Genomic DNA, 27,590 nt, shown 5'->3' with positions numbered 1-27,590 from the left:
GAGAAGTCTGGATGAGCCGTCTTGTCTGAGGTGTTGAGAGACTGCCTGCCTCTGTGTGGTGTGTGTGTGTGTGTGTGTGTGTGTGTGTGTGTTTGCTTGCTTATCTTAGAGTGTGTGTGTAGGAGTTAATGCGAGAAAGTGTGTGTACTTTTGAGTGTGAGAGAGAAAGAGTTGGTGTGTGTGTGTGTGCCATTTGGCAGTTGGTGTGTAGAAGGGACTCAGCTCCAGCTAATGATCTCTTGTTGAATTTCACACAGGGCTGTCCCACCAATCTAGCAACCAATATCCCCCCTACACACACACACACACACACACACCACACATACATAATCCTGTAAGCTGCTGCTGTGTGCTACAGCTGGTGTGTGCTACAGCTGGTGCGTGTGTATGTGTGTATGTGTGTGTAAGAGATTGCCAGGTAAATAGGCAGGTGAGAATGAGAGGGGACTCGGGCACAAGAACTGCCTTTCTGCACTCAATTCTCAGTCCACCAATGGCAACACTGAGCCCTGCAGACAGACTCAGGTGACGAGGAGGTCAGAGCAATATCAACGTGAAACGTGGCCCTAGTCAAGGTGAGATCACAGCGGAAGAAAAATGAAAATTTCAATCACAGAAACTTCTACAATGCCCTTCGTTTAGGGTCCCTGCTGCATACTAGACTGGTGCGTGTGCGTGTGCGTGTGTGAGAGAGAGAGAGAGAGACCGAAACAGACATAGGCAGAAGGAGAAAAAAAGAATGTGTGTCAGAGACATAGAGAAACAAAATGTAGTGTGTGCACATTAGTGTGTGTGTGTGTGTGAGTGAGTGTGTGCGCGCTTTTGTGTGTGTGCATATGTGTGTGTGTGTGTGTGTGTGTCTCAGCCTGGAACCCATTACTGAAAACTAGGGGCTTCCCGCATGCCAGTGTTATCTCATCAGCTCCTTCTCATGAGGTCACACTTCAGAAGTCTCTAACCCACCCACCCACCCACCAAAAAACCCACTTGGTTGTGATGCCACTTCATCCACAACACGCACAGAGCAGAGCGACGTACGCCCTAAAAACCACTAGGCATGTAAAGATGAATGCAATCATTTCATCGCCGTTCAGACGTCCCCACATGACCTGTTACAGCTACTTATGAAGCATTTCATCATTTCATCACATTCATTCAACTTCAAAGATTCATTTCATATGCTGTATGGCCATATGCATATGAATGCAACAAAGTAAGCTAGTTGGAGCACTGAGGTCAATTCATTTATAATATCACTCACAACAACCAGTGAATCATGTCAGGAATCAGGATGCATCAGCATAAACATAACACTGCAACGACCCAAGATAAACACAAGAGTTCTCTACTTACTCTAAAGGCTGGAAATCTGTGAAAGAGCTGTCAAAGCCAAGAGTGCAACCTCCTTTCAGTCATCCTGGAAAGTGTATGAACAAGAGCGAAAGAGAACACCGCTGAGGAGGTGTGTGTGTGTGACAAAGAGAGGGAGGGAGAGAGAGAGAGAGAGAGAGAGAGAGAGAGAGAGAGAGAGAGATGTAGAGAGAGAGACGGCAGAGGAGGGCGTCTATAGTCATAGCCCAAGGGCTCCCATATTAGGCTGTGTGTTCTATTCTAAATAAGATCTTATCCTGCTAAAAAAGAGAACTTTCGGAAGATGGTCCCACACACACACACACACACACACACACAAGTCAACAGCGCAGGGCAGGGTAGACAGCAGAGACCTGCACACATCATGGCAATGCAAATTGGCAGCTTAAAAGCCGTCCTAAACTACTGACTCAAAGACTTGTCACTTGTGCACTTGCAAATGCTGAAATACCGATCATGCAAATGCACCACAATTCCCAGTTTTCACTTTATGACTTTATGGCACTTCCATCTTATCTTAACACCTAATCATGTAAATCACCTCAATAACGGTTAAGATACACGTGCCATTAGAACAAGCCTCTGAACATGTACGGTTTCAATAATTAAAAAAAAAAAAAAATCTAATCAAAAGAGTGTGCACGTAATGGACCTTACAGATCACAGCATGCGTCCATTCCATGTTGCATGTATTTTAATGAGTCAATTGGGGAACCGTTGAGCCAAGATGGCTGGCTGTAATGAGCTCATTAGCAGTGGCATGGGGGAAGGTGACGATCCCTTTCACCCAGGGGCCACTGACTACGCTCATCCAGCCCAGCCACCCACAACAACCACCAGGAGAGATGCTGTTGCCATGAGAACGCCTTACACAGCCTCACGCCTCGTTCACACCAGATGCGTGGCGTACATGTGTTCCATCTGCGTTCAGTCAGTACTGTGTTGCAATTGTGTGAGTGTGTGTGTGTGTGTGTGTGTGTGTGTACACGTGTGTGTGTGTGTATTCCTCTCTGCTGTGGAGCTTCTCCTATCTTTCATTGGATCTTTTCATTGGATCTTTTCAATGGACCGCTTCTGACACGCTGGTCTCCACTATTCTCTTGCCGGCTCGCGGTTGCAGTGCGGCTTGAGCCGCGTCTGAGACGTGTGTGTAGCGGAGGCCGTGCTGCTGAAACTGTAACCTGTTCACATGGGTGGCGAAAGTTAAACGGACAGGTAAGGCAGCTATCACACACACACCACACATCTGGTGTGAATGAGGCATCACATAAGAAAAAGGATGCGGATGCAAAAACTGAATAAAGGAACACACATCCTCTCTCTCTCTCTCTCTCGTATACACACACACGCAAATCCACAAACATTGCAAAACCAGTCTATTCCAGATAACACACATACATGCTCATATCTAGACACACATGTAGACACCTGCTCATAAATACACAATCTTATCTTAACAGATATAATAAACATCTTAACAGATATAATAAACTGCACAGGGAACTACTAGACAAGATTACAGACAACCTCAATCTTCTCTTTTCCTCAAAAGCGCAACCCTCCTCAGTGACTGGACTGTACACACCTCTCTCTCTGACCAATACCGGTGACCCCCTCAAACACACACACACACACACACACAAACCTCTCTTTCCCTTGCACGGTGAGCAGTTTCTCTGAACACTGATCCAGCCAACGTAAACGTGATTGAAAGCACCCATTCAGCCAGAAAAATAATAATCCATTCTGTTCCCTAGCTGCCACACATCAAAGTGTCTCATGTGAATAGAGAGATTTGGGGCTCCGCTTACATGCGACACACCTTTGATATGCTTATTTCCAGTGCTTACCAAGCAGGTCATTTGAAACATTGTGTGTGTGTGGGTGTGTGTATGAGTGTGAGTGTGTCTGTGTCTGTGTCTGTGTCTGTGTCTGTGTCTGTGTCTGTGTCTGTGTCTGTGTCTGTGTCTGTGTCTGTGTCTGTGTCTGTGTCTGTGTCAGCAGCACATGGTGTGACTTCATTTTGGGCTAATTTCCTGCAGCAGACCGTCTCTAGGCTGCGGAGTGCTCAGTGCCCACCCGCTAAGCTGATTGCTCACAGAACCACTACTGCCCCCTGTTGGATTGTTCTGGTAATACTAGTAGCGAAGGGATTGGTGCACTTTGAAGGCTGTGGCCCCCGTTTTTTTTTTGCTTTCAAAACCACAGACTTGAGGCATAAATCAAGGCATATTGTTGGTTGTCATGAAACAGCTTACAGAAGATCCAAACAACACACAGTGGTCTTCATACAGCTGGGAAAAACAGCACAGCATTAACACACACACAGCCATGCTGAACACTCCTATTCCTCACCTTAGATGTTTCATTTTTCTATTAATTCAGTGTAAAACAAACAAGACAGACAGACAGACAGACAGACAGAGACAGACAGACAGACAGACAGACAGATAGATAGATACTTTATTGCCACACAACAATGTCGGTGGTGAGGAGTCTTTTAAAGAAAAGAACCCAATGATTTATCTTAGATGAAATATAGTGGAGTAAAACATTTAATTTAGTAAAACAGTAATTTACACTGATCATCGTGATTAGGTACAATAACCATTCTCCCTAACTGCTCTTGATCTTTGATTAGGACACATTTGGTGATGACATCAGCTACTACTAAGATGATTGAAAGGCCTTTTCCACATAAACCTCATCTAGAGAACAAAGGAGAAAATTCTCACATGAAGGAAAAGGATAATGGCTTTACTGGAAGTGTGTGTGAGTGAGAGTGAGAGTCCTCTGGATTTTTCTCTGTGGTCATGAGGTCTCGGTTTTAAAAATCACCCCCTCTCTTGCCGTGTGGAATGCAGCGTTTTCGCCGCCACATGTTCACCGGCTTTCTCACACGACATGCCTGTTACATGCTTACGCCAGGGCCCCCCCGGGGTAATGACACACACATTACACCAGACCCCCTCTTCTCCTGTTGCATCAGCACAGAGCTATCTGGCCAACATCCACATAATCAACCGGGTTCTGTGCCAGACCAATACGCCACACTTTTACCACCACTCGGGTCCACTAGGGGGCAGTGCAGAGCAGCCGGACATCCACAATGTTTGCTGTCACAACTACTGTTATATTTGGTCATCATTACTACTGGTGTATTCTAGGAAAAAAGTTTTAAAAAAAGACAAAAAAAAAAAAAAAATGTCAAAGTACCCAATACCTAGAGGAGCCACACTATTCTTACAAACCTCCACAACAACGTAAAATATTACAGATTTGGAAACCTGTGTTCCACACAATCTGTGCAGGATAGAGTCTCAGAGTCCGGCTTCGTCCATGGGGGTGGCTAGTGACTACATGTGACAATACACTTCACTGTGACCTAAACAATGGCAAAATCACTAACACATGTGTGAGCATACTGGTGCATTGTTTGTTGACAATGAAAAAAAAACGGTTTGGCAAAACTAACAGAGCACTTTGGGGTGGGGGTCACAGAGGGGGCAGGCACGGGGGTCATGCGGTCACGCACCCCTCGCCTGGATCTTGTGTTGTATTTTATATAGGGAGCCCCACACACACACACACACACACACACACACACACACACACACATCGACCTAAAAACACACACACACAGACACACACATCAAATGACCCTCAACTCCCCCAGTGAGCCCAAACAACTCACCCACCACCACTCCTAACACACATACACATATACAAACACACACACACACACACACACACACACACACACACACTTATACGGAAGGAGAGTTGGCCCCTCTCCACTTTCCCATGGCGATGGCCAAGAAGCTCTGGTGGTGCCGTGCCTATCCAAGCTCAAGGTTCATTGACAGGACATCAGAAAAAAACCCACTCTCTTACTTCACAAAACAGTCAGGTCAGTAAACAACTGTGTCCGTCCAGCCCAACCGCTCTACCGTCAAACAGCAGGAGAAATAATCATATAATTGCATTTTGTGACTGCTGTGAGCTCAGCGGGACCTCACCCAATGACCAGAGAGCAGTCTAGGTAATGCCACACTCTTTCAAGTGTTGCAGTCACACCCTCTCCACTTCCTCTGATAGGCTACTAAATGAGCCAAGCTGTTTTTAGTTTTTCCTTACTTTGTTAGAGTACATACAAGCACGCGTCTGCTGAAGTGCTGCGATTAGTTCCCACAGGGACAGTAACGTGGGGATGGATGGGGATGTAGAGCAGCTGGACGTGGCTGCTAGGAACAGTATGGGTCACGTCAGGTTCACTATAAAATGCTCCAATTCCAAAACAATAACTGCTGACACAGCATACAGTGATATTCCCATGTATATCTTATGTATTTTTACATAATTTAGAGGACGCTTTGGATGTTTACTGAAAAGGCAAATTTCCCTTAAACATTAGAAAATCCATCCAATTAGCTATCTTGCAAACCACTTTTACAGACATCTATCCAATTACATACCCAGCGGTCAGATTCTGTGAAGGCAAGTTAATGCTTTTGTAGCTATCCAACTACATATTATCTATGGACATTTTCTATACTGTAATTATAAACAAACAGACATCCCTATACATTTACCAGGAAAACTATTAAGAAGTTGCTTGAGCCTTCTATAGAGATCTCCAGCTGGGAGCATATTGCAGGAACCAGCTTGACTTTCCCACACGAAAACGGCCCTTGTTCCAGATAGCTTTGGGACACAGGAGAATCTGGCTGGTTAAGAGACACCGTGTTACGGGCCTAATCTGCTGTGGTTCAGCTTGGGCCTGAATGCAGCAGGTCATGCAACATTCCTCCTAAATAGTGCCAACTTCAACTTCACAGGGGGTGAGAGGAGGGAGACAGGGGGAGGGGGAGAGAGGGAGGGAGGGGGAGAGAGAGAAAGAGAGAGAGAGAGAAAGAAAAAGAAAGAAAGAGACAGAGAGAGAGAGCATCACTTGCCAGGCAAAGAAGGTCAAAAAGGGCCACCAGCTACCAATGCCCAACTCTCATTGAGTGACTGAGGCAAGATTTACAGTCAGAGACACCCATCTCAGTTACTCTTCCTGTTCACTTCATGATGACATCTAGCCTGGGTGTTCCCATGCTGCCTTGTGCGCGATTTGATTCACACTGCTAAGGCAGCCTGGAGACCATGGAGCAAATTTTCGCCTGAGATAGGGAACCAATCACAGAACAGGTGGGAAAGCAAGACGATGATGAGCTATGCACAGACGCATTTGATAGACATCCGTGGCACCCAATAAACGGATCTGGGCATTTTTTTCAAATACGAGATAATGAACGTTTGGTTCCCAGACCACGTCTCATTGAGAAGTGGTGGCGCTAGCCAGGCTAGATGACATCAGCTACTGAGATGATTGAAAGGCCTTGTCCACATAAACCTCATCTAGAGAACAAAGGAGAGAAAATTATCACATGAAGGAGAAGGATAATGGCTTTACTGGAAGTGTGTGTGTGTGTGTGTGTGTGTGTGGTTAACAACCAGATACAGGTCACATTTCACAACCAATATGTCCTGAACCCCATGGTTCACATATGGTAGTTCATAACCAATCAGTTCTGGGAACTCCAAAGTACTAAATTATGTTTGAGGAGTACATTTGCTGTCATTAAGCTTGTGTGTTTCTTTGTTCTTTTGCATGTCAGCTTCTTCATGGGTGCATCTGTGTGCATGGGTGTACGTGTGTACGTGTGTGTGTGTGTGTGTGTGTGTGGAAAGACGGCTTCCTACTTCAACACACCAATCCCACAGGTAAACATACCAGTGGCCAGCACAGATTCTTTCATCAAAGCCCGTCATGTGTAAAACCTCGTCTGCACACTCAGTTAAAATTACCATGCAACTGGCCAGCCACCCATGGCCATGGGTAAGTAACAGCCAAACAAAACTTGAACTTGCAGACAACAGTGACCCTGGCTCCATCCTTAATGGCCACACGATGAAAGGGTTCAGGGTGCTTTTTTGGTGGGTGGGTGGGGGGGTGGATGTTGAGAATGTGTCTGATGTTTGCTGTTCACTTTCAGGGGGATGTTAGCCAATAACAGCCTGGCCTCCACCACCACGAGGGAGAGGAATGCTGTTCTGTGTGTGGAGATAAGCTGGCTGAGCTACAGACACAGAGGAATGGAGAAAGAAAGAGAAAATAAACTGAGAAACTCAGATATCAAAGAAAGAAAGAAAGAAAGAAAGAAAGAAATCCATTCCTATGGTTAATCCACCACCTGAGATGTCCTCCCGGCCGATTAACTTCCTACGGTCCAGCGAACTTCACCTTCCAAATCCCCCCACTACCCACATCATGCTCTTTTCCTACTACCAAAACAAACAAACCCGGAGAGGAAAAAGACATTCCATGAACCATCACATCAAATCATATACACATACAGATTTAATTTCCTCTTGTATAAGAAACCAAATCAAGGAGACAAACAGAAGGGGTCACCTACGGTCAGTGACTTATACTTAGTCTATATTGTATGTGCTGTATATTTACAGATGCTCTATCAATATTGCATCTACAGCACAGAAATGGGGGGCTACACCTTGGCATGGTTGACTAGGCAAGCAGTGAACTAATTGCTAAGACGTAATAACAGAATGTATTGCATTTACCCGCTGTTTGACAGAGGACAGAGGACTTACCGCCGACCAGGTGAAACATCTGGTACAACAGACCAAGCAAAGGGCAAACACCACAGAGCATGTTCAAACACGTTTTAAGAGCCACAGGCAGAAATTAAGTCTGCATGGCCGTGGCGTGGCGTGATTAAGACAAAGCTCCGACAGACGACACCCATAAAGTATTGCTGCAACAAGCGGAGAGGAAACTGGCTTTGCAGATTAATTTCTCGGCATAACAAACAATAGACACGTCACTCTGCGCCAGGGCCAACGCAAAGCCAGGCAGAGCCGTACAAATTACGATGACGAGTGAAACAGGACCACTTTATCTTATGCTAACTGCATTTTAATCTTAGCTGAAAGAAGAGACATTCATAAGGAAATTTGGCAAAGAATTCCTAGTGTGGAAAAGTTACAGATCGCAGACGCAATTCTTTGTGGACTGAGAAGTCAGGGAACAAGTTAGAGGGCAAAAGACCAATTCAATCCATAATGAGGTGGTAAATAGAAGATAACGTCCAAGTTCACTGTGGCTATAGTGCTGATGGTTTATTGGAGGGTGAGGGAGAGTTCAGTTGAGAGAGAGAAGGCACAGCTGACTCGGGGGTTGTTTCACTTGAAACTCCGTCTGTTTCTATTTTTCCTCCTCTATTTGTAAAAACATCACTCTTTCCAAAATCTCCATCCCCTAACCCAACTTCTTTCTGATATACTGATATCAATTTTAGATTTCCTTTAAATCCTAAAAAAGATTTTTAAAGTATCAAATCTTCAACAATACACACCTTCACTGGTGATGGTAAGCCTAAGTATGTCCAGAGACGGTTTCTAAAGGATCTTTGGTATGTCTATGCAGGACAATCGTCGGCCCGTTCAAGTGAGCCGTCTGTTGCCACAGTAACAGCACAGGGAGGCATTCTAATGACGGCCTGTGTCAATGAGCCCTTTTATTTATGAAGCCAAGACAAGAGCAAAGGGGTGATGCAAGCCAAATTCAATTGTCACAAAGAGACCATAAAACCTAAAGCCCCAGTCAGCAGACGTCGAAGAAAGTCGAAGAACACACACATACACACACACACAAAGCCAGAGAAAGGCAGACATGGAGACAGAGGTTTTCTCTGCTCCATCAAGGCATTCTGAGAATTAACAGGGTCATGATTGACCAAAGCAGACAGCCAGTGGTTTCTCAAAGCCCACAGGAAACATTCAGAGTCTGCTTCTGCTATACTGCTTGGCCCCCATGCACGCTGGAGAACTAATCAGCTATTGCCAGTTACATCCAGGTCTCTTCAAACACTGGAGTATGCTGGTAGTGGAGTACTGTAGATCTGTAGCTTCTTAAAAACAACTAACCAAAACCAGGTAGGTTTTGTCAACTAGGTTTGTTTCCTTCTGAAACAATCTGCTATTAACCCTAAAAAGACAAATGGTCTCTGAATTTTGCTAAAACTTCATAAAGATTCCATTATCAATTTGGGATGGCATGAATCAATTCAGGATGAACTGTGGTGATGAACTGCAAAAAACGGCACACATCCTGGAACAATGTGAATCAAGTGTCCTGTGTCCAATTTGCAAAATGAGGATTTAATGGCTGGAACAGAGCAGTGTGAAACAGAAACACTGCTCAAAGCCAGCTGGGGTCCTGGTCTCACCAAAGACCAGAGTGCTGCTAATCAATTTCTCACAGCATTAGGCTGTGGTAAAGACACACACACACACACACACACACACACACACACCTCTTCGCCACAAGAAAATCCAACAGTATGAGAAGATGGAAACTTGAGTCAAACCACAACTTTGGTTGATCCCCTGCGCAAAACAGCCGAGTGAAAGGACAACATGAATATTTGTGTACTGTGCTGCACACACGGGTTCACTAGGCCAAAGGCAGCCGTTTTCCAGCGTGCATTCCCAGGAGCCCCACGGGTATACTTCTGCACACCCCTAAACTTCCTGTAAATCTCCGTCATGCTCACATAAATCCCAAAAGCAAACCAAAGGAACTGAATCTCTTGTTTTCGCTACTGTACATCCACTCATTCGACACAGAGCACTTATTAGTAAATAATCATCATATAGTTATTCACATAGTGCACTAAGTGGTGAAGGAGTGGATGTTCCAAACATGAGATGTTTATGTCATTTGTAATGTTTGTAAGTTAAAGGAGGAGTCCTTGTAGCAACATTGTTGATTGACTGGAACAGTGTATATCGATGCTCGTTTGTTTGTATTCTTTATAGGCGTGTTTGCTGTTTACTGAGCCCTGGCTCAGTAAACGACCAAGACCAAGTACAAGACCAAGTACAAAGTACGAAGTTCAAAGCATACAACAGAGAACAGAGGACCATAAAGAGGAATGAGCTGAATTTGACAAAAAGTGTGTTGGATTAATGGAGGACTGTGCCTTTAAGGCTTTAGTTAAAACAATACGTTTCCCTTCATGGATCAGTAAAGTACACAGTCCAATCCAATCCTACTTGGCCTTAAATCACTGGGAATTTTTTCACTATTCGAGCTGCCTTGTGTCTTCAACATGTGGTCCTACTCTTCTATGGACATTCCAGCCCTGAGTTATGGATGTGCTACATTTCCATGCTGAGGAAACTGGTATTACACATGCGTGCGACCCACATGGAAAAAAACACAAGCACGCTAGCCAGGACAGAGGAGGCTTTCTCTTCACATGTTTACACCAGTGTGAGAGCTGAGGCGCCCTTACCTGTGAGAGTCTGCGGCCAGGGTAGCTGAGGAGGGCCTTCGAGACCTGAAGATGAACCAGCAGAAGGGCCGCCTCGCGTCCCGGAGAAGTCTCCAGAAGTGTGGTCCGCTGGGTCTGTTCACAAACAGTGTCGCACACTGCCTTAGAGATGTGACCCGATAGCAGAGTCCTCATGACTGTCCTGGCGCCCGGGCAGACCATCCTCTGGACTCTCTGGTTGTTCTTCTGGTACCTCCGCACCAGGAAGGTGGAACGCTCCCTCTTCTGCCGCACGAACTCGCTGTCCGACACGGCTCCTCCGTCGCTGTCACGGTCACCCCCGTAGGTCACCAGGGGAGACGAGCTATGGGCCTTCAGGAGGCACTTGGGTCGGGGCCGGCCGTCCAGACGCTCCAAATGCTCCAAACTGGAGTAGCCGTTCTTCAGGCAGTGCCCGCAGCGGATGTTGGCCCTAGAACCCAGCCTGCCTTCCGTCGTCCGGTTGAAGACAGAGGCGAGAGGTCCGCGGGAGACCCACTGCGGTGACGCCACGGGCAGACTGCTCCTCCTCACCCCCAGCCGGCCGGCTGGCATGACCTCATCCAGCTGCCCGGCTGCCCGGCCATCGTCCAGCTGGCACAGAGAGCCAGTGGAGCCGCTCAACCCAGATGCCGCCCCACTGACGTGGACACAGTCAGAGGAAAACTCCCCAAGTGGCAGACCGTCAGATGGCTGCCGTCTGTCAGGCAGCGATGATGATGATGATGATGATGGCGATGAAGATGCCCTGTAGGCTGCAGGACTGCCTGCTGGACATCCTGCCTGCTCCGAGTTACTTGCCCTCCTTTGCCCCTTACCATGAGGCCTTTCCACCCTTTCCCCAGTGGCACTACCACTCGTTTGGTGTTCTGTGTGCCCAATACAAAACGAGTGTCCTGGTGTATTAGCAGTCAACTTCCCTGGTCTACAGAGAAGGCACCGTCCAGCAGGAGGACTTATTGGGGACAGTGAACCCTTCCTCTGTCTGGTGGCTGCAGTGCCCTGGTGTGAACAGCAGGGCGGCGATGTGGGACTTCCATTCACGGGAGGGACCCAGCTGTGAGTGCGCCTGTGGCTATTTCGGTCCGCAGGGGCCATGGCGGGTGGCCGCTTCCCCTGACTCTTGCCACCGACCGCTGCTGCGTCCAGCTCCCCCGAGGCCATGGCAACAATTAGAATTCCAACGTGTTTGTGACTCCTCCAACCGTCCTTCATATCACAGTGAATCTGTGCCAGATGATCCGTCAGTCATGAGTGGACACACCCAAAGCACTGAGAGACCGGCAGGAATTACAGGTCCAAGGCGCAGGGTTCTGACTCACTGTAGATCAGGGCCTGAAAAGGCAGATAGATTGAGAGAGAAAGAGATAGGTATATAAACAGATACAGAAAGAGAGAGAGAGAGAGAGAGAGATAGAGAGAGAAAAAGAAAGAGAGAGAAGGGGGATAGAGGAAGTTCACATTAGACAATGACAATAACAACGCGCAACATTCACAAGCATGATTCATTGATTGCTGTCAAAATCACCTGATTTGTCATGTCATTCACTTGGACTCTTCGGAGAACGATAAGGTTTCAGAAGGTTACTGAAAGTTTAACATGGACGTGCCCTTGTGTGGGCTTGTGTTTAGGCTATTAAGGAGGTTTACCATCAACACCTCCATTGCTCTTCACAGACTGATTGAAGTCAAGGATGCGTGATGTTTTCATAAACCACAATGCACATGCCCTCAAGGTCTGGTCCAGCAGCAATGTTTTGTCCATCAACTTCTCATTTATTTGTAGTTTAACAACGCATCCAATGCTGACAATTATCCCCTTATCTGCAAGACCAGAATTGCATTTACACACACATATATATATTCACACACCGTAAGCATTTCAGCCATCAACAACTTCATTGCATTGCAACAACTTCACTTGACTGCTTCATTGCATGCTATTCAAATGAATCATTTGGTTGACATGATAAAACACACCATAAAAGCAGATGGGTTTGTTGTCACAGTGGCATGGACTCATCAAAGGCTCTCTCTCTCATGTTCTTTCGCCTCTCCCACTGCATAAAAATCAAACCCATGTGGGGGCGACACGAGAGGAATCCAAGGCCTCACAAGGGGGCACGGGTGAGTTTGGATAGAGGGGGGGGGGGGGGTAAAAAGATGAAGGGAAAGGGAAGATGGGGGGCAGCTGACTCTGAGATCATTCAAGCTAGTGCAGCTGATTCTAGGATCAACTGAACTAGTGAAGGTCTGCGCTAGAGTTCCCCCCAGTTCCCACACCCACACAATTGCAGGCAGGCTGTAAATCTGTGAGTCTGAATGGTGTCACCTCTGTCTATTGTTATTGAGTCTATTGTTATTAGCCTTTTTAAAGTGTTTTAATTGTCAGGATAAAAGTTTCTACCACCTAATTTAAACGTATTGTTGTATCTACAACTCTTTACAGACATTGAAGTTCTACAATTCAAAATCTTTCGGACAAAGGGAACATATTGCTCCCCCTGCAATGCATTAATTGTTGATGGGAAGATTGGGGTCTATTGCACATTTTGGAAATAGGCTATTGTATGTGAAATATTGAGCTCTTAATAAACCTAAAAAAAACACACATGGTTGCATAAATGACTTGACAGTCGCATCATATATCACATGACTTCCTCATTCTCGTACCGGACACAGTTGAATATAACTACTTAGCCTAGCCTAGCTATTGATTAGAATTGTTGCATTGGCATTCCGCTGAGCTGCAGACACTGCCTCCGCCTCCCCCACTCACACCCACATTCCCATGATTCACTCGGCATAGACAGGTCAGACGAGAGAAAATGAGGCAACCACACAACACAAGACAACCACAAATTTAATGACCTTGCCATCAAGGCATTTCCCCACAGTACAATATGATTTGAATGCTCAACTGAACAAGGTCCCATTATTTTCACCATTTCAACCATGACAACACAGAAGTTCACTCATGGAGGGACGCTGTAAGTATGATGTCCCTGTAGAGAACCGTCTACTAAAGAACCCACACATCCCCTCCCTGTTCTCAGTTTGAACTATAATAGAACCACAACTGCACCAGCACCACTATAGTATTTTTCAGTGCAAATCACTAACTACGACAAACCTTTCATTTGAATGACTCAGTGTTTGAAAGGTGCTATGAAGGCTATGAAGACCTTCCCTTTCCTATCCATTTTGAGTCAGTTTAATGTTGACAAGTTAGTCACAACTACACTTCTGTACAACAAATCTCTGCTGCAATTTCTGCTGTCTCTCCTAGGTATGTAAATGGAGGGTGCCAAAGTATGCAGAGTAATGTTTGGCTATGCACAAGTCCAGTGTATTTCTATGGATTCTACTGAAGCACACTCATCAAAAACTAAAGCTTAAGTCAGCTAAATCTGACTGATAAGACAGGGATAAACTTCGGACATGGACCACCGAAAAAAACATCTTTTTATTCCCCATAGCCTGCAAGACCAGAATGTCACCAAGTGCAAAGAGGAGGAAGAGGAGGAGGAGGGTGAGGAGGGTGAGAAGGAGGAGGGAAAGCAAGGGAGGTTAAAGATAACAACACTCATAGCAGATGTGAGAAGTCAGAGGAGCAGAGGAGAAGAGAGGGTGTGTTGTAGGAAGACATAGTTGCAACTGGTCGTTACGGTCACCGCCACATTCCCATCCCACACAAGGGGATGCTGAAAACCCTTTAACTAACCCAAACATTCCCCCATCATCATTGCAACATTCATATGAACTGACAAGAATTTGTGACTTATCATAATGAAAGTTAGTGTCACATGTCATGAACTCATGGTAATTAGTGAGTCAACATTATAAAAGCCAGGACGTAGGAAAACACAGGAATTTGAGAATAAAAATAATGAAAGTTAGCAAGAAATCTCAGAAGTTGAGATCATGCCTCCACAAACCAGCTTCTCACAAGTCAGTGTTGATAAAAAAAAAACAACACCACACACTTGCCCAGGTCTGATATCCACACAGCTGCTCTTGAACAATGTTTGCACAAAGTCTTGTCAGCAACAGAGATTATAGTCCACCGGTTCACAAACCAATAGGGATAACTTTTCACCCAGACACCAGCAGACTGATAACGTGTAGATTACTGACACAGATGCAGGTAAATCTGGGTAAAGTAAATCTAAGGGACAGAGAGAGAAGGGTGCGACACCACATTGTTGCATTGCCAGATCAGTCAAATATTCTCGTTTGGCCACCTGCTGTTAAACCTGGGTGTGTCGAACGTGTCCTCATTTCACAACAACAGTAAAACTTTGGTCACGTTCAGTTCGGCAGGAAACAGCAATTTTTGAGGTTTAGAGGATAAGATCAAAATAAAAGTACACGCGAATCAGTGACCTCCAATCAAAACTCATAACACACTAGGCCGATGAAGAGGTCACAATAACTGCCCAATGAAGATTAAAGTAACAATGGCCTGGATGGAGTAAATGTCATGAAGTCAAGACAAAGACAACAGTCAGGGATAAATAAGATCACAAATAATTAAGTGACTTAAGGGTCAGCAGTCTAATAAGTCTCCCTCTCCATTAGAGCTGCATTTCAGAGTTATAATGAAGTGCAGAATAACATGTTAAGCTTATCATTTCTGGGGTGGCCTTACGTCATGACGGTCGAAGTAGAGGTAAGTCATTTTCCTGATGCAAACATCTGATTTCAAAGAATAAGATTACTAAGTAATGACATACAAATTCTTTTCCACACGATGTCTTGCAGCATCATTTCTCTGTGGTTTATTCAAATTACAGGATCACTTCTTGAAGCTTCACAGTCCCAGATGTTTGGTCAAGAAGTCAGGTAAGGTTACATTAAAGCTCTTGAGGCAAAACAGCTTCAGAGAAAACAATGATCTCACAAAGTGCTTACGTTCAAGGTCTTCATATCTGTCTACACAGCCTCTCTGTCTTTTTGGAGGTAAACTGCTAACTGTGAAAAACAGCAATCACAATGACTACCCATTCAATGATACTGTTATCCCAACCAGTCATGGCCTTGTAATAGTATACACCTCCACACTCAGCAGTGGTGGTTAAGAAAAACGAAACAATGACACAGTGCAAATTCCCTTTTCTTGGAAAAACTCGGAGACCATATGGAACTGATTAGTTGACATCAGGCTGCACAGGAGGATACATAAACTCTGCTGTGTTAGCCGGAGAGACACTTAAGACTGCTGAGAACACACTTGGAACCGTCCACTCCACACAAAGAAGGCAGGAAAGAAAGACCCCAGAACATTGGCTACAAGGAATTCACCAACAGATAACACTATCAAGAACAGAAGCCTGTTTAGAACCAAACTGGGTTGCAACAAGCATACAATGACAACATAACTTGCACTATAAACAGAGTTGGAAAAGATTTTGGTTTGCAGTGTAAGTTTGGCCAAAGCACAGAGCTATGCTATATTATCTGGCATCTCTAAATCTTCACAAACTGAATCAATTAAAATGACAGGGACTAGTACAATGTGTACAACCATCACTGCCAGGGATGTAGTGGTTAAATAAGAGGTGGGTAAACTATGAATTATGTGATCTCGGTGAGGTGGACTGCGCCATGCAGTATCTGATTTTTAAAAAAGGCATTCAGAACATGTTTGATGATGGTGGAGGTTATGCCCAATGTTTATAACAATATCAGTGGTATTAAATGCTTCCTAGCATCCTGAGACTCAATCCATAGACCTATGTCCTCTGTAGTGGACATAAGTTCTAGATGCATACCCCTTTACCCCTTTGAGCTATTCTATCAATTCCTGTGCTCTTTTAAAGAGGACATCCTGGACTTTCTAATAATATATCATGTGATTGGCTGGGTTGCTGGGAACCTCCTCTTTCTTGTTCTCAAAAATGGTTGACATCAAAACAAGCACATTTTATGGAAGGAGGAGAGATAAGTCAAATAGTGTCTTCTTATTAAGCATTCATTATGATGGCAATATATGGTCTTGTTAATGAAAATGTCAGGAATCATATGATTAATTTTGAAAGAAGTTAAGTTATTTACATTTTGAAATAATAGTGACTTTATGAATGTCCATTATAATGGACACCAGGACCAAAATATTTAGATTTTTTTGGAAAATTTAGGAGATCATTTGTATAGGATGAATGAGGGGGTCAGATTTGGAGCTCTCAGGTGATGAGTGAGTGAAACAGAGATGAGGACTATGAGCCTGTGCCTCAAGAAGATAGCGAGGAAGAGTAAGACTAAAAAATGAATTATCGCAGATGAAAGAAAAACATGAAAATGAAATGAACAATCCAGAAAAAATAAATACAACTGTCCAAAAAGGCAAATACAGTAGTCTAGAAGGATAAATAACCTTTTCCCTTATGTTTGGTTAAGTTTACCCTTAATTTAATACCACTAAAAGCATAATTTGTCCATTTTTGTCTATTTTCATGGCTACCTTTTCATACTAAAACGATTCTTTTGTCCACCACAGGGGACATGCTATAACATTTTAAATAAAAATACATTTTTAAAAAATAAAAATTGTAAGATGTTTTTTTTAATCCTAAATAGAAAGGAAATCACAACAAAAAAGAAATTGTTGGACACTTTTTTTTTCTTGGTTCTCAGGAGGCTAGAGTGTACATTTTGTGAATGTGGATAATACAGTGTGATTTTTGAATCTTAAAAGTTGCAATTAGTAAATAAACTCTTTTGAGAGGTGGATAACCTCTAATAGGAGGTGGATAAACTATTTCTGAAATTTCAAAGGTGGATAAACTGTGTTTACTTTAGCCTCCTCCACTACATCCCTGATCACTGCGACCCGGACAGGGACAGGGACACTAGACTGTTTTAGATCACAAAACAGCACAAAATCCCACAAGCACAAATCAACACAGAGACACACAACACAGTGTTGAAAACAGACCACTGTGCAAACAGACATGGGACACCACAGGAAACAGACACAGACAGACAACAGCAGAGCTTCAGGCACAGGACGCTGCTAAACAGTATGCGTGCAATGCAGTTTACCCTATCAGAAACATCAAGGGAACAAGTGCACTCACATAGGCATGGCAAAAGTCGTGTTTTCATTATGGTACTGTGTGGCACGTCGCGAGGCAGTTGAGAATGTGTCCATTGGTAGAACACTGAACTTGCCCGTGTTAAAGAATTCTGAACATTTAACGAAAGACATTACAAGATCCAAGGTAGGCTACGATCACTTGAACCTAGGCACTTGTTCCCAAAGACAATGCAACACCACTGAAGATGATCCACCCCATCCGTTGAACTGGTAATTTGTTTCACGAGGGAAACGTTTGGAAATTAGATAAGCAAACAAACGCACGGGGCGAATAGGCTACAATATTACCAAAAGTTGGTTGGTGAATGTGTTTAGCAATATGCTAACTTTGTTTCATTAATATCGATATCGGAGGCAGCGTCAAGTGTAGGCTATATCTATGTGACTAAACTTACGCTAGACTACTTTACATCTGACTGGAGATTCACCAACATCAGCAGCAACAATGGTTTGTTTCGACTGCATTTGTACAAACACTACAGAGAGGTATTAAATGAAGTTTACTAACTTGCACGTGACAAAGCGCGCGAACTAGAAAAACCGAAAACAAGAACATACTCACTTGCTTGGTTAAGATACAATTCAGGCATTCCATTCCCCACACTGCTACAACCGGCTACAACGAAACTCCGATGGGTCCTTGAGATCAGAAGCCCTCCGCATTGTTCGAGTTTAGTGTTTACAGTAATTAAATGTGTCCGATCACTGCGATATAAACTAACGCCATGACTTTTTAACTTGAAAAGCACGGTTTGGTGCACATTTGCTGAACTCGACTAGCCTGCACTGAAACTGGCAAGTGAGGGACTAGCCTGGTGAATGCGAGTGAGTGCAACCGTACGCGAGAATGAGGTGTCACATCATTGGAATGTCTGAGGCAACCCCCGGTGTCCATACTAGACTCAACGCGTGCAATGTAGGGAGGTTCTCTAGCATCGCAACTCGTCCTAAATTGCAATTAATAAAAGTTAATCTTGAAGTGCTCAGTGTGTAATGAACGCATCAGGCTATTCTCCATGAACTCATATAGTGCGTTTTAATAGATATAGGGCCCTTGCGCATGCAAGACACTTATAATATAGAGTGATACTGTCTGAAGTAAATTCACATAACTTCCCATAACACAATAACCTTCTCTATGTCTAGCTAAGGACTTAAACTAGGCTATAGGCCTACGGCCAGTTGATTTTGTTTGCCAAAAATACAAATGACAAAAACAGGATTGGGTGTTCATCAGCTTGTTTTCATAGGCTATGCCATACAGTTTTTATTTAGGTTTTCACATTTTGTTTAAATCATTATAGGCTATTCTCGAGATTAATTTAGGATGTAGGAAACTGCTTTGCTCTGACAACCTATTCTGTTTCAGACTATTATGTGGTGCACATTGGGATTTCAGACCCAAACCAGGTTATTTCTAAATATGTATGGGGAAAACTTTCAGGGTGTCATATTTCTTAGGCATCTGTCTGTAGCCTATAAAATGTTGAAGGTTTTTTTTAAAGTATCTTGGCATACTCACTGTTTTCATTCTAATAAGTGATCTTAATGCAGTGTGGCAGGGGAACCTCTATTTCCATGGGATGGCATTACTTGCCCAAACAATATTTTATTCTCATTACATGCCCAAACAATATTTTCCCCCAATGAGGTTTTAATTAATATAGTAGTCTAATATTAATAGTCTATAACATTTCTGTATGCTTTCAGTATTAATGGTGGGAACTGGCAGCATTTTGAGTTCATATGGTGCAATTGTGATATTTAGAAAAGACTAGAATCTAGTTTGGTCCCCAAACTTTTTCTTCCGAGGGCCAGCTCACTATGCCTGGCTCTAAGAGAGGGCCAGAGACTCGGAGTATATCAACCATAAATAGCTTAGTGCTGTGAACAACAGCAGTCTATCTTAGTTGAATATTCCATTACATTTAATCATAGGCTACTGCAATTTAATACCATTGCTAGCTGTGTTTATGTTGCCACCATGCCATATCAGTGTAAAATGTAGCTCAAATGAAATAATACTAATAAAAAGACTCTGTTTCTTTGCATACATAGCTCAAGTTGTGAACAAGCAATATCCTACAAATAATTTAAAGTTATCAAACTATGACAGTTTTATGAAGTGCTGGCAAACACATCTGAAATGACCACCATTCTAACTTTCACTCACCTGATGAGAACTTTGAACTCTGTATAAACATTTGAACGTGTGAATAAAAAATAGAAATAATTATTCCAGAAAGTCCCAGAAATATGACTTGAATAGAAGTTAGTTAGTTATTAACAAATAATTGATAAACGTTTAGAATACTTTGAGCACTGATGCAGTCAGCATAGGCCTCTTACATTGTTTGCAGGTAGGCCTACATTTCATTCCGTTTTTGATGTTTTCGAGTATTACATGTGTACTGTTAAGACTCGCCATAGAGAATGAATGGGGAAATTACGGAGGTTATAGTTTGACGATGTCGTACTCCCGTGCGGGCCAGATGCTATATACCACGGACATGTTTTGGGGGGGGCCACCCAAAATGAGTTGGCGGGCCGTAGTTTGGGGACCACAGGACTAGATTCAACTTTACTGGTATGGAGTTGAGCCTTAAGTGTTCATATCCCTCCATCTTGGTTTATAAATATGGTATTGCTCAAACTATCTGGGGATCCCTAAAGGAACCCTGCCTGTGATTGGTAGCTTTGTTCAAAGCCTATAGAGAACAAGGTGAAACCACTGCATGAGCTTGCCTGAATCACTGATATAAACAGATCAATAGCATTCCCTTTGGAGCTGTGTGTGTGATTGACATCCCTATATATGAAACTCACACAGATCTGGTGGCACCGAGTGTCAGTCACACTGTTGAAAATATGAGATATAAGAGCGTGAAAGTTACATTTCCAAAGGTAGGTTATCTGTGTGAAGCTATACCTGTGATAAACGTGTGTGGAATATATCTGTCATAGTGGCTCTCACTGCAGTGAAAAGGCTTCCTTGACATCACTGCAATGATAATAAGGTTTGCTCGGTGGTGGGATGACATCTCATCTCATCATGAATATGCGGCATTTCTTTTTTCCCAGTGAATGCCACAGGCTTTTCTGCCTTGTGTGGCCTGTGACATGGGCATGGCGAAGACACATATTTAGATAAGGTCTCTTTGCAACCAGTCACAGCAACAGTGGAAAGATTGTGATCTGTTTCCGGTGTTAGAACTGCCAAGTGGACAGAGATAGGGCCTCTGTGCATGTGTGTGAGTACAGATAGATACCATCAATCATTACCTGTATGTTGACACCAAGCCTGGAACATCAGGCACACGATTCTCCCCCTATCAAAACCAATAAACACGAATGGAAATGTTTTCAATCAACATTTGTTCTACTACAACTACTAAACCTACACCAGTCTATCGGGTCATGCAGCTAAATGTTATGAAAGGAAGCTGTGCCAACAACAGTACTGTAATTCTTTTATAAGTGTCTTGCGCCCCCTAATGGAACTTACTTACTAACGAATTCTCACTTCATGGTGTCGAAGAGAATAGAAATTCTCATCCATGCACGCATGCACACATACACACAGAATAGTTTTATCTGAAGAGAACAGAACCATGATTGGGTTATGGAGCTCAGAATTTTCACCTCCTGGTAACCGGAAAAAGGAAAAGAAAACACACCAAACACACATGCAGACAAACAATGTGTTGGGCTCCACACATGCAGACAAACAATGTGTTGGGCTCCACACATGCAGACAAACAATGTGTTGGGCTCAATAAAAGTAACCAAGTACCAAGATAGTTTAATTATGGAGCTCAGAAATTTTACTTCATGGTAACCTGAAAAAATAAAACACATGCACATCCACAAATACACACCCTTTCTCTCTGTCACGCACACACACACGCACACACACACACACACCGACAGCAGAATGTTTTGGTTGAATGGGAGTTGCCAGGATGGCTTAATTAAATCGGAGCCTCCGAGGTCCAGGCTCCCCGCAGGCAGTTCTCCAGTGTGTTATGCACAACTACGCTATCATTTTGCACACTCATGCTGAGGTTGCCTCAGCCAGATCGCGCTTGTTTGAGAACATCCATGTCCACTTTGTTTCTCCAGTAGATTAGGCCGCTTTTGTAAATAAACCACAGAGGCTCACCGAACTGTGCAAACCATCTGTAGTGTAGTCTTATGAGAGGGCTGGACTGCAGATGTGACTTAGACAAGAAACCCTGAGATGGCACCATGTGACTCCTGTGCTCTATGGAAACCCTAGAGATTATCGGATTATGGATTATGGGGAAGGTATTAAAGAATTTTAATTATGTGCCTATTTGATATGTTTCAAAGGTAAAAGACTGAACTGGTTCATCTGCAGGTAGAGTGTAGTTGTCCAATGGGAAGAATGACAATTTGTCCTTGATGTTTCTGAAATAGTAATTTTATCCCTGAAATAGCCGCAGTCATATTATCTTCCCTCGGGAGAGAACATGCCCCCATTCTTCTCACAACAATGACAACTAACAGCCTAATAGGTGTAAAATTAACTGCAGACATTTTTTTTAATTAAAATAAATAAGAATGTACATACTAGATGGATGGATTTGAGATTGTAATGTTACAGCATGATCTTCAAGGCAACATGAAAATAAGTCATTGGATCAGAGCAATGCTAAGATCCAATGAACCGGTACCTTTAACACTGTTACTCATATACAATCACATGACACATTCACAGGTCCAAGTATTGTTTATCACTTTGGACAAATCAGTGTTACTCTCAATAAATACTCAATCCTGTGACTCATATAAATAGTGTGCTGTACAACTTATTCATCTTGTTTTACAGGTACAAAGCAATGCCCCAACGGAACTGACCTATACCAGCTGACTGACCTATCACAGGTGACTGCTGTTTTCCATGTCCAATCAGAAGTAGGACACACATCCAACCTAGACACTCCAAGAGGAGTTGCGTGTTTCAGTCCATTTCTGTCATCAGCACATGTTGTGCCCTGGTTATCTAAATTAATTCAAGCTCTACATTTTTCCATACATGATAATGCTGATGGCAAAAAAGCAGCAAAATTATGAAATAAGCTACAATAAATATCACTAATGTTTTCAGAACAGAGTAAGGACATAATAAAATGTTAAAACTTGTGCTTAGAAACCTTGGCACTGGTTGAGAAGACAGAACCAGCTTTGCAGAAGCTAAGTGCAACAGATTCTTATTGCTGCCAAGAAGCTAAGGCCACGGTGGTGTGTGCACCAAACATATTCCTGTTTGATTACCAAGCAGGGCAGCGGACCTGAATGTCTTCTCGAGACAGTAAACGGTTAGAAAAGTGCAAACGATGTAATTCAAGATCTCTCTCTCTCTCTCGCTCTCTCTCTCTCTTAAAACAAAGTCTCAATCAATCACACAGTTCACTAAAAAGCAGTCCCATTTCATATATAAAAATATCAGTAAGGGATTACCTGATTGGTTTGAAATATTAAAGTAAAATTACAGACTGAGGACTACAAAGTGCTTACTTTAAAATGTGCACAGAGCAGAGTAGGCTATTTGATTTGTACTACAGACCAGTAAACAGTAATGTATAGTTTATCTCTATTGCCTCTTTGGTACAGACGAAGTTTAGGTGATCACCTTTTCTGTAGCAGAATCAAATGGAACAGAGAGACACAGGAGTTGTTATGTAAAAAGTGTCTAAAGAATGTTCGCATCAGGTCTTCCTGCTACTGCTGATCCACTTCCTCAACGCCACGCCACTGGTGCTACTGACCACACAGAGAGCGCCCCCTAGACTCCACCAGGTGGGCTTGCGGTTGAGGAAGAGGAACTGGAAGATGAAGGCCAGCACCACGTCTGTTGTCCGCATAAGCGCCACCGGCCCGGCCTTCTCCACCTGTAGGGCCTTGGTGAGGAACGTCTGGCCAGCCATGCCGAGCACAGCGATGAGCATCATAAGCCAGCGGTCGACGCCACACGCCGGCAAGCTCCACTCGCCCAGCACGAAGAGCGCGATCACGCACTCAGCCAGCCCGATGACGGCGTAGTACCACACCGACAGGTAGTAGTGCACACTCTTGCCCATCTTACGCAGGATCACCATGGTGCAGGCGGCGCCCACCGCCCCCGCGAAGGCCGCGATGGTGCCCTTGATGTGGTTGCGGTAGTCGCCTTCCAGGCCAGCCACGCGCTCGCCGAACAGGAAGGGCGGCCGCGCGATGAGCACCACGCCGGTGAGCGTGAACGCTGTGAAGACCACGTCCCAGACAGTGCAGCGCTCCTTGAGGAAGATCCAGGCGAGGATTGCGGTGAAGACGGGGTTGCTGAACATGATGACGGTGGCGTCGGCGAGGGGCATCTGCTGCACAGAGTAGAAGAGCAGGATCATGGCGCTGGAGCCCAGGAAACCGCGCAGGATCAGGTAGATGCGCATGTCCCGGGGACCTAGGAAACCCGTGCTGAGAATCGACACAAAGACACACACAGCTAAGACTCATGGGTAATATTCGTAGACACTTCAGCACAGTGACAATATGTTCAATTGTGACCTGTACACTGGCTGAAACACATCTATCTGTTTGTATAGCTTTTTACTCTTTTCTCGCAATAATCTACAATGCACAGTGCTTTCAAATGTTCCCAATGCCTAGTAATAACAACTTATTGGTCACACCCACAGATAAGGTACCTACTTCCACTGCAATACATTGAGATGTTTATCTACAATTGGCAGTTAAAAACCTGTGTGGCTTCATATTTTTGTCCGTTGGCAGCCCTCCACAGGGAAGTGTCAGGGAAAGAGATGTTATGATCCACTGACTCATCCTCATTGTGGTGCAACTGGGGGGCCACTGTCACCTTTAGTCTATTTAGGCTAAAGTCCACTGACTAAATATAATTTACTGTGTACTGAGCCTATCTACTTGAATAGGCATTATTTGAATAGTATTCTATAGTTATCTACTTGAATAGGCATTATTTGAATAGTAATTCAATAGTTATCTATTAAGGAAAACAATATCATCAAGCCGAAAGCTGGTATCCTCCAACGTCTAAATCTGTTGCATTAACATGCACTTACAGTGCTTTTCTTCAGAGCAACTAAACAGTTAAAGCAGATCCTGCACTCCATGACCCCTTGGGGCACACCAAATAAGTGGGTGTTGTGGTACACCCTTCTCAATTACAGAACAAGAAAACACGCTGAGGAACATTTTCAAAAATAGTTCATAGAATGCAACTTTCTCACATAGGACCAAAAAAAAGGAAACAGTTTGGGTCCTTTGGCTTGTTTGCGAACTCCTTCACAGCCTGAGAGCCCATAGAGGCTGAACATTCTGTGAAGCTGAACAATGTGAATGACAGAGAACTCTGAATCAAATCACTACATATTATCATTTTATATATATATATATATATGTGTGTGTGTTCTGGGAAAACCCTACACATGGTGCAATCTTACCAACTTATGATTCCGATACCATCCTAGCAACATCCAAGATTTGGGGAGGATGGTCTCCAGGATGTTGCTAGGGGACAGTGTCCAGAATGTTGCCAGGATGGTCTCAGAATCTTAAATTGGCGAAATTTCACCAGAGTCAATTTACAGTGTGAGTATCCTTTACCACTCTGACTTTCTCTTGCGTCGTAATGACTTTTAGTGCAAGATTATCCTTTGGAGGTTCTAGCCAAGAACAAATAGTGAGGACTCAGATCAGTGTCTTACTTGTAGTAGATCATCAGCGGTATGACAAACACCATCTGGAAGAAGCAGCGAATGGCACTGATCTCCACCGCATGCACTCCCTCAATCTTCTTGACGAGGAGGGCCACGATGGAGAAGAACACGGAGGCTAGCAGAGCATAGAGCAGGCCCAGTCCTGGGCATGGAGCTTTCTTATCCTCCACTACAAACAAGCACAGAAAGGACAGTCCATAACGTTGACTTTGCCTCCACACTCACTCACATATTTTCTTTCTCTCAGTGAATAGTCGATAACAAAAAAAAAAAACTGGTTGTGGGACATTGGACCGTCTCTTCATAGTGATGATCAGAGTAGACTTGCACTTACACGGTAAGACTAACCGCTTTCTTCCTATTTTGTAAACATCAAGTAAAAGTAGCTTTAATGAGAACAATCGAATAACTCAAGTTAGAGACCCACGTCTGTTTTTTTTTGTTTTGTTTTTTTACAAAAACCCTCTACATTGCCTTTGTGTTTGATTGAAGGATGGTGCAAAGTCAAGATGACATGACAACAGTGATTGGGTGATGGGTTTTATGTTGGGCTGGCCCCATAAAGAACACAATAAAGATGAAATGGCTTAATGTCCTGCTTCAATGTACATCAAGACTACACAGAGTTACTACCTGCAGGTGAGTTGGCCTTTTCGCACAATATGCCCGTTCAGGTCATGTCCATGCCCAGAGAGACAAAGTGACCATTTTTACCCCACTAGGAACAGGACTGAGCACATTCAACATGAGCCCTGGAACACAACACATTTCCATCAATCAAGACTTAGTAGGTCTGTAACCTGAGCTAAGCAAGCCATGCTTAAAGTCTACAATGAAGTGTTTTTGTTATGTCTACATTATGTGCGTTCATTTAAACTTATCTTTCAAGGCAAAATACGCTTGTTTATTTGGGCAGTTTCCAATGTTTTGTCTCTCTCTCTAGGGTTAGGGTACATGATGAAAAAATGCACCGTCATCCTCCTCCTGGAGTTTAAGTTCGTATGGCTAGCATCTACAGCTCAGAAGATCCAGTTGATTACCACTAGGTTAACCTATAGCTGAAGCTATTGAGATAGCCTCTGCAGTCTGTAGCCTACAATGGTGTCGATCAATCGTCCTAAGAGTACATATTTATTAGTGACTGTGCCTATTACAAAACGTGCGCAACGCAACAAGTTGCGCACTGTCACCAGATCCAAACTCCACCTTGATAAACAAAAATATTTGAGGGCAAGGAGTAACGTTAATACAGCGGCCGCTTACTTCAACAGGAAATCATCATCAGTGATACTGTATAGTCAATAATTTAGTAATTTAAACTCCATTGGCAAATGTAAACCAAAAGTAAAATGATGCAAGAGGCCAACTACTGTGATCAGCCGGGGAAACACGTTGTCGATTCTGAATTAAGTAACGATAGTCAATATTAGGCAAGCAGCTGTACCTTTACGATCGGGGTTTCCGCTGCCACCGGTGCTATTATCATCAACGTCGTCTTTCCCGCAACATAGGAGCGGACATCCTCGCTTCGGAGGGCTGCCATTCACGCTCCGTCTGTCCGGGGCCATCTCGCTGTCATCTCCATCCCTGTCTGGGGAATTCTGGATTTGATTTGGAGGGTGTAATCTGTCTGTAAAATGTTCATCATCGTCGCTGGCGTCGCCGTCAACTTTCTGAAATACAACACGAATGTCCCCCTCTCTACTCGGGACAACGGATAAAACTCCGTCATCATGACTCGTTACCGAACCGTTACTGCATCTGTAGTCGCCCATTTTAAGATGCAACAGGTGAGCATACCGTGGCCAAATGCCTCACCTCCTTTGGTCCCTGAGGAATAATGCCTGAAGTTAAATAATTAACCTTCGACGTTACTGGCCAGCAGGTGTGAAACAACCACAAGGGGGAGAGCGCCGCTAAGCAACAGCTTGAGCGACAGTCCAACAGTGTCGTGAGTTTGGACGACTATAACGTTTC

At 43.9% G+C, this 27,590-nt stretch overlaps 2 protein-coding genes and 1 long non-coding RNA gene across 9 annotated transcripts in view; 1 reads left to right on the top strand and 2 right to left on the bottom strand.

Moving 5' to 3' along the window:
- plce1 (phospholipase C, epsilon 1) overlaps positions 1-18,674 on the bottom strand; it is a 73,423-nt gene extending 54,749 nt beyond the window's left edge. For all 7 annotated transcript variants that reach the window (XR_007192310.1, XM_048232508.1, XM_048232509.1 and 4 more), the window contains exons 1-2: positions 18,419-18,674; positions 10,740-12,092 (exon numbers count right to left, since the gene is read on the bottom strand). Coding sequence is in view for 6 of the 7 variants with exons in the window: in XM_048232508.1 (XP_048088465.1) it covers positions 10,740-11,972 (1,233 nt within the window). In the remaining variant the exon portion in view is untranslated. The remainder of the gene's footprint in view (positions 1-10,739; positions 12,093-18,418) is intronic.
- A 3,723-nt stretch (positions 18,675-22,397) lies between these two features.
- On the bottom strand, positions 22,398-27,512 carry slc35g1 (solute carrier family 35 member G1). The gene is made up of 3 exons (XM_048232479.1): positions 27,058-27,512; positions 25,602-25,782; positions 22,398-24,333 (listed from the first exon to the last, which is right to left on the bottom strand). The coding sequence occupies exons 1-3, from the start codon at positions 27,386-27,388 to the stop codon at positions 23,589-23,591; spliced, it is 1,257 nt and encodes a 418-aa protein (XP_048088436.1). The 5' UTR covers positions 27,389-27,512; the 3' UTR covers positions 22,398-23,588.
- LOC125287066 lies at positions 25,791-26,416 on the top strand. The gene is made up of 3 exons (XR_007192295.1): positions 25,791-25,950; positions 26,106-26,252; positions 26,336-26,416. It is a non-coding gene; the product is annotated as an uncharacterized LOC125287066 (long non-coding RNA).
- Positions 27,513-27,590: the final 78 nt, after the last annotated feature.

The sequence above is a fragment of the Alosa alosa genome, chromosome 22 (genome assembly GCF_017589495.1).
Source record: "Alosa alosa isolate M-15738 ecotype Scorff River chromosome 22, AALO_Geno_1.1, whole genome shotgun sequence".
Classification (NCBI taxonomy): domain Eukaryota; kingdom Metazoa; phylum Chordata; class Actinopteri; order Clupeiformes; family Clupeidae; genus Alosa; species Alosa alosa.
Note: the sequence above shows the minus strand (reverse complement) of the source record. Positions and strands in the feature narration are given on the sequence as shown.

Coding starts and splice junctions, on each gene's coding strand:
- slc35g1 (XM_048232479.1), bottom strand. CDS start 27,388: ATGGGCGACTACAGATGCAGTAACGGTTCGGTAACGAGTCATGATGAC. Junction 25,783..27,057: donor CGGAAACCCCGATCGTAAAG/GTACAGCTGCTT, acceptor GCTTGTTTGTAG/TGGAGGATAAGAAAGCTCCA. Junction 24,334..25,601: donor CCGCTGATGATCTACTACAA/GTAAGACACTGA, acceptor GTCGATTCTCAG/CACGGGTTTCCTAGGTCCCC.